Raw genomic sequence first — 7,057 nt, forward strand, 5'->3', positions numbered from 1 at the left:
AGGTACGGGTCCACCGGAGACTTTCCTAAGTCATGGTTGTAAAGTCACCGCCCTGACCTCAGAGGCCTCTGTGGCAGTTTACTAAGCGAGATGTGGAAACATAAAGTAGTAAATGTTGTTTACTGTTATTGTTATTGTTAGAACTGTCACTGTAATTTGTATCCGGTGTCATTACTGTTACTGCAGCTGGACACTCTCCTGTTCTGAAGCTTTGAGCAGTTTCCCCAGAGGGAGAGAGTAGATGTGAAAGTTCTGGGACCTACAGAACCACCACCCGGGGATGTCAGAGGGTTGGGGGGGAGGGGGTGTTTTGTTGTGTTGTGTTTTATTGCTGAGAAGGAGCCAAAGCACAACTAGGGCAACTTCATTCTCTCAAGACAGCTTAGAAAATAGGCGGGGTGCACCCTCTGCTGGAGCTGGTAGGGGTTGCCTTAGACGGAAGTCTGGCCCTGCCTTTACTCTCTTTTACGGAAGGGGTCATGGAGGCTCAGAGAAGGGGCAGTTTTGCTCAAGATCTGGTGGTACAGCCAGGTTCATAGCTCAAGATCATGGCTCATGTTCTTTTTTCTCTTTCTACTACAGGACACCTCCCTGTCTCCCCGTCTGATCTTTGAGTGCCCCTAATGTATTCTTACAGGTGTCTCCTCTGAGCTACGTGTTGTGGGGGTGATGTGGGTCCAGCCCTCCGTACTGGCCAGCCCCTTTTCTCTCCCCCGCTCCCTCTCTCTCTTTCTCTCTCTCTCACACACACACACACACAGCACTTACTGAGCCCCACCCTGGGCACTTTCTGCCAATGTCAGTTACTTTCTGAAAGTGTTGCGCAATAACCTGGGCTTATAAAAACTCCTGCCATTATAAACACATAGTCTTAGAAGTGAAGGTTCCCCTAAGTCACGAGTTACCACGTTTGGGAAGGTTGTTTTTGGGGAGTTTTTTGTTTTGTTTTGTTTGGTATCCGCTGTCTTTTCTCATAGAAACTGGATTTTCTTTAAGGTGTTGTTTTGCAACCTGCGCTTTTCAGTTAACAGTTTATCTCAGACACTTTGCCATGCCAAGTACAGGTCCATTTGGTGCAGGGTTTTTTTGTGTTTTTTTTTTTTTGATGAATACTTTATAATTCATGTAATGCCTAGTCTTTTGAGGGACATTTGGGAGCTTCCCTATCCTTGACCATGTGCAGTAAACACCCTAACACTATAGAGAGCATTGGCATTTGCCTCCACCTGCCCCCCACCAGCTTCCTAACTCAGGGCTTACCCAATTAGCCAGAGTCCATGTCCTGACTGTGTGATTTGCTTGCTTTCAGAAAACCATAGGTGCTCAAAGGGAAATAGTTGTATCCTCTTAGCAGATGAGACTTTTAGCTATGTGTGTGTGTGTGTGTGTGTGTGTGTGTGTGTGTGTATATATATATATAAGCTATATATATATGAGCAATACCCATTGTTGACAAGGGTGCAGATAAATGGACAGTCTCACGGGCTGCGGGTGGGAATACTGGACTTGTAAGTTTCATTTCCTCATTTTTTTAAGTTGTTATAAATACCCCTAATGGCATTCAGGAAGGTAACTTGGCAATGTGTCAAAACATGCGTCTTATTTCACCCTTCCCTTTAGCTTAGTAATTCTGCTTCTAGGAATAAAAGGAAGTAACTAGACACAGGAACAGATATTTACATAAAGACCTAGTGTGTCTGCAATGGGAGGAAATGGGAAGGTATCTCCATGTTCACTTCTAGGGGCTTATCAGATAACTCATGGTGCATCCAAGTACATACGTATGAAAATCATCAAGACCATAATGACACGTTCTAGGGTGTCTCAAGCAGTCAGCTTTAATACAGGGCATAGCATGATCTCCAGATCCTTTTTTACATGTACATGGCTCTTCTTTATATACGTGGGTCTCTGTTCTCTCCCTGGCTGGAAAGTCAGCCAGCGGTGTGTTAACCTCCATCTCTGCAGCAATAACTCCTTCCTGTCCTTCCTCTCCATCCCTTCCCCTGTCTCTCTTGGGCGCTCCAGCCCCCTCGTTCCCTCTCCCCTTGGAGAGCTCACAGCCATGGCGCACGTGGCCAAACAGAGCTCGTAATCCCCACCCACCTTCACTCCCCATCTCACAAATGACACTTCTGTCCACCTCCTTACTTATGCCAGAAAGCTCACTGCCCCATCAGCCAGGCACCAGGTCCTGTTGATTCATCCTCCGGATAACATCTAGAGCCCGTCTGCCCATCCTCACCTCTTTCTTCCACCCACTGTCCTGTCCCACCTGAATTGGTACAGGGGCCCCCTAACTGGCCCCTTTCCAGGACTTCTCATCCCAAGTGCCAGGGTCATCTTCGAAAATTCTGATCTGATCATTCAGGAGCCCAAACCCATCAGGGACCAAGCCACAGATGTGATCAGCCCCTACTAGCTCAGCAGCATCCTTGGGGTCTTGGTTCTCCACACCCCCCCCACCCCCACCAGCCCACTGCTCTTCCAGTTCTTCCATCCCCCCACCTCACATCTGAGAGCCTTCACACCTGCTCTGTTCTTCCCTCCTTGTCTAGACTGTGCCTATTCCTCTTTGGATCTCAGCTAAAAGTCCACACACACACACAGACACACACACACACACACACACACACACACACACACACACACACACACCCTCGGTCAGGCCCTGGTAGTCACTCCAGCATCCTGCCTTCTTCCTAGAAGCCCTGATGTAGGTATTAGGTAATGACCCTCACTCACCTGGCAGACTAGAACCTCCCTGAGGGCAGGGACCATGACTGGCTTGTTTGTCACTGCAGCTGTGGCACCTCTCCCCTCCTGGTACCTGATACTGATACACCCATGTCGAGGGTTTACCACTGACTTTACTGAGGAGCCAGAAGATGTCCTTTAGCATGCTGGTGGGGGTTGGGGTGTGAAATTACAGTTGACTGATTCTGTTCTTTGTAGTTTGTTTTGTCTTCAGTGATCAAGGCGATAACTCTCATTTTGTGAAAAGGCAGTGCTGGGGCCCCGGGCTGAGTCTTCTGTGCAGGATGCACCTGGCTTCACCTCTGCCCTGCCTTTGTCCCCACAGGCCTGCAGCGCGATGCGACGGGCATGATGGAGGTCGAGTCCTCCTACTCGGACTTCATCTCCTGTGACCGGACGGGCCGTCGGAACGCCGTTCCTGACATCCAGGGAGACTCCGAGGCCGTGAGCGTGCGGAAGCTGGCTGGTGACATGGGCGAGCTGGCCCTCGAGGGGGCAGGTGAGCACCCACGGTCTTCAGGCCCTCCTGGTGTGAGAGACCCTCTCCTGGGCTCCAGGGCTGGCCTCCAAGTCCTAAACTGCCCCTTCTTTCTCAGAGAAAGTTGGGCCCTGGTCCCAGGGTCAGTGCCTGAGCCAAGCCAGGCCCTGGGCTGGAGGGTGCCAGCCTCTCAGGCCCTGAGGACCCTCTGGCCAGGCTCCCCAGCGTATCCACAGGTCCTGTCCGTTCTCCAAGACTCCTCCCCAGACCCTCCGCGCTCTCCATCCCCACAGCCAGTGCCTGGCTCAGGCCACTTGCACGACCGTCCCCCACAGTCTCTGCCCCAGCCTTCTGCCAGACAGCTGCCAGCGGGGTTCATTTAAACTGTCCGGTCCCGTCATGCTTCTGCCCTTCTAGCCCCCGGCGCCTCGCACTGAGAAGCCCGTGCCCTTCCAATGGCTTTATCTCATGGTCCCCTCTGCTGGAACCACCCCCCTGCCGCACACCCCCCACTCCACCCTCCCTGGGAGGCCTCGGTCAGCCCTCCCTTGTCATGTGGCCCGGGAGCCTCCCCAGGTCTCAGCCTGCTCACCTCTGGCCTCTGACCCAGCCTGAGGAGAGGACTCCTGCTTCCTGGAAGTCCCTGCTCCCCCCTCAGACTCTTGCTGCCCTGCCTGGCTCGCTTTTCCCTCTTTCTTAGAGACCAAGACTGCCCTGCTGAGAAGCCTCTGGCCGCATCCCCCTCACTGGCTGGGAAGGCGCCTCTTTCCCAGCCGCCTCCTCGACCCCACTTAGCACAGGGCCCCTCCTCCAGGTCCACATCCTGGGCCTTCGGTGCCTGGTGGCGTCTGGCATGTGGTGGAGGTGCCTAGTCAGTGGCTGTTCCCGGCCTGGCATGTCCAGCTGCTAGGCCAGGCCCACTGCCAGGGCTTCTGTGTCTGCTCTAGGAGACTGTTTTCTGTCTCCCTTAACCTTGCTGTAGCCACTCAGCCACCCATCCAGCTCTCTAGTACCTGCTCCCCCGTCCAAGTCCAGGTCCCTGAGGCTGTCCTGGTGTCAGCCCACCAGGGTGACAGGGACAGTTAAAAAGGGGCCCTGAGCAAGGAGCAGTGCTCACTGCGGATGCACTGAAACACCTGTGGGGGTGCACAGGCCAGAGCGACTGGCTGAGGAGCTTGCAGCAGGCCCTGGGGGCAGCTGCGTCCAGTCCAGCGGCCTCACCCAGGGAGTGGGAACGTGGAGAATGCAGATTCTGCTCCTCCAGGCCCCGGAGCATCTCTTTGCTTAAAGCTCCCGGGAGACTGAGGCACTGCCAAGGCAGGGAGGAGCCTCCCCAAGTCACGTATGTAAACCTTTGCCATCCCCGATACCTCCTCCCGTGGGGAGCACGGATATCTCTTTACTTGGCAGAGTAATGAGACGTAAACAGGCAGCAGGCCATGAAGGGATGTGACTGGGTAAGTTTCCAAATCCTGCTCTGAAAGCGACCCTGAGGGAGGCCCCAGGGTGCCGGGTGGCGAGGAAAGTGCTTGGGGACCTTGTCACTGGGCCAGGGCGGAGCTGGCACTGGCAGAGAGGGAGCCTTAGCCCTGGCTGAGCTGTTCCCACCTGCCAGGTGACCACAGAGGGGCAGAGGTGTCCTGTCTCTACCCTCACTTCCTAGATCAGGAAGCAGAGGCTCAGAGAGTCGAGGTCCCCCAGCAAGGAAACGGCGGCGCAGCAGTGACGGGGACGTCTAACAATGTTCCTGCTGTCTAGGGCTGATGTCCAGCTGAGGCATCACCAGCTGGGAAATGTGCCCAAGTACAGTCTGCTTGGCCAGGCTTCTGGTGGGCTGGAAGGACCCTCTGTGCCCGCACCTTCGCTCCAGGCACCGCCCCAGGATAGGAGGTGGGGGGGTGGGGTGTCCAAGTTCTGCCTGCTTGCCTGGCACCCCTTCCAAGGCCAGCTGTGAGGGCAGATTGAGGCTGCAGCGTGTCAGGTCTTTACCAACCCTAGAGCGCACTCTTTTAGTGGCAGGGTTCTAGTTCATGGAAGGGACCCTGGCTCCCTCCGCCACTTGACTCTGAGGAACTCAGTTCGACTTCCCTGAGCCTCACTTTTCTCCTCCGTTTCATAACATGGCCCTCATCTTGCTTCCAGGCTGCTGTGCAGACTGCACGGCAAGTTCTTGCCCGGCTGCAGCTGACACAGGGTCGTTTCTCCTTGGTCACGGGAAGGGCAGAGACAGAGCCTTAGAGGGAGGTGGGGGTGGTTTGGGGAGGAACACAGCACAGCGCAACAGCCACAGGCCACTCCTGTGCTCCTGAGCTGGCCTCATCTGAGACCCTTTTCTGACCCACAACGACCCCTTGCTGAGCCCCCGTTACACGCGGGGACTGAACACCGCCCTCTTCCCCTGAGGAGCCCACACCATGGTTCTGAGCCTCCACAGCCCTGGGCCTGATGCTTTTAGCATCCAGCCGAAGTTCTGACCTTTGACTTGCACTGTACGGGTGACAGCGCACGCATTTCCTTTGTAGAAATTAGCATGTATAGACCAGGCTCACCTTCCCTTTGGCCACCCCCCCCCCCCCGCAACCAGCCCCCGTTCTGCACCGTTAGCACTGTGGCCGGGCCCTTCTAGCTCCCATTCTATGCATTAAGTTAGTGTATGTGCTCCTTCCTCTCTCCTCTGCAGAAGGACAGGCGGAGGGGGGCACCCCAGACAAAGAAGCAAGCAACCAGCCCCAGAGCAGCGATGGGACCACCTCCTCCTGAACGTGGCCTTGCCTGAGGCGGCTGGAAGAGACGCGCTGTGGACGGGAGCCCCGGACTGGCCGGGCAGCCTGTCCTCTGAGCAGAGTGTGCCAGGCAAGCCAGGCCCGACTGAAAGGCAGGCCCTGGAGGCTCCGGCCCCACCAGGGGAAGGCCCTGTCCACACCCCCAGGCTCCCCGCTCCCACCTCCTCACCGCGCCGGGTGCACGTCCAGACACTCTACGCACAGGATGGTGTTTATCCAGCGGGCGCTGGGACTCAGCGGCTGGGTCCTGCCCGCCTGGGGCAGCGGTCTGGGCAGGGACCACGTCCTGGTTCTGCCCCGTCCTTTCCATCCCTGGCCTTCTGTGTCAAGACCTTCTTACCCCTTTTCTAAAAAGCACTTTTAAACTTTTTAAAAACTTTAAACCTTTTCTCAGCAGAGAGGGAGGGAGCTGACAATTTACCTTTTTTTGGAAACCATTGTAAGCTAAACTCTTCGACCGTCTATGCAGCTCTGAGGTTCCCTCATGGAGCTTCACAGATCCATTTTTTAGGGAAGGGATTTTGTGCTCAAAACTATCTGATTAGCTGTTTGCCCTTTCTACCCAGACAAATGACACCTAGGACCCAGGAAATAAATGCAGATGATTTGTGTGACTGGCTTAAGAGGATCATTTCCCCTTTAACTCGCAAGAGCAGGCCTGGGCCTTGTTTCCCCAGTTAGCTGGGACCCATCGCCACCCAGGGCGCCCACAGAACGAAGTGCCTGTGAAGATGCCGAGGTTCCGCAGAGGCCGGCACCCCTCCTCGGCCCGGGAGCTGATGAATCATCTTCCACATCACCCTCTGTCACCCCAGGCCACAGCTTCGGGAACCCAAAAGGAAGATTTTCCTTGTAGGACCTACAGCAGAGGGCAGCTAAGAGTTCGGGGAGCTTTCAGGTAGGTAACTCTTCAAGAGAAGCCTGGATTCTTCTAGAGGGAGGGCAGGCTATGGGCCATCTCTGCCCCCACCTTCCCATTCACAGCCCCCACCGTGGCATCTGGCCTTCCGTTCTCCACGCGGCCAAGTTGACCCGCCCC

The 7,057-nt window shown here is 55.3% G+C and overlaps 1 protein-coding gene across 9 annotated transcripts in view; it reads left to right on the plus strand.

Annotated features, from left to right (window-relative positions):
* The window catches only part of PKIG (cAMP-dependent protein kinase inhibitor gamma), a 119,218-nt gene extending 112,586 nt beyond the window's left edge, over positions 1–6,632 (plus strand). For 8 of the 9 annotated variants that reach the window (XM_085002862.1, XM_085002859.1, XM_085002860.1 and 5 more), the window contains 2 exons: positions 3,083–3,256; positions 5,916–6,632. In XM_085002862.1, coding sequence (XP_084858988.1) covers positions 3,106–3,256; positions 5,916–5,995 — 231 coding nt within the window. In that variant the 5' untranslated portion in view covers positions 3,083–3,105 and the 3' untranslated portion in view covers positions 5,996–6,632. 9 annotated transcript variants of the gene reach the window in all.
* Positions 6,633–7,057: the final 425 nt, after the last annotated feature.

Source organism: Sus scrofa, chromosome 17 (assembly GCF_054392235.1).
Source record: "Sus scrofa isolate SSC_HxYL_T2T_F1_AM1 chromosome 17, Sscrofa_HxYL_maternal_Yorkshire_Landrace_v2.0, whole genome shotgun sequence".
NCBI classification, from domain to species: Eukaryota; Metazoa; Chordata; class Mammalia; order Artiodactyla; family Suidae; genus Sus; species Sus scrofa.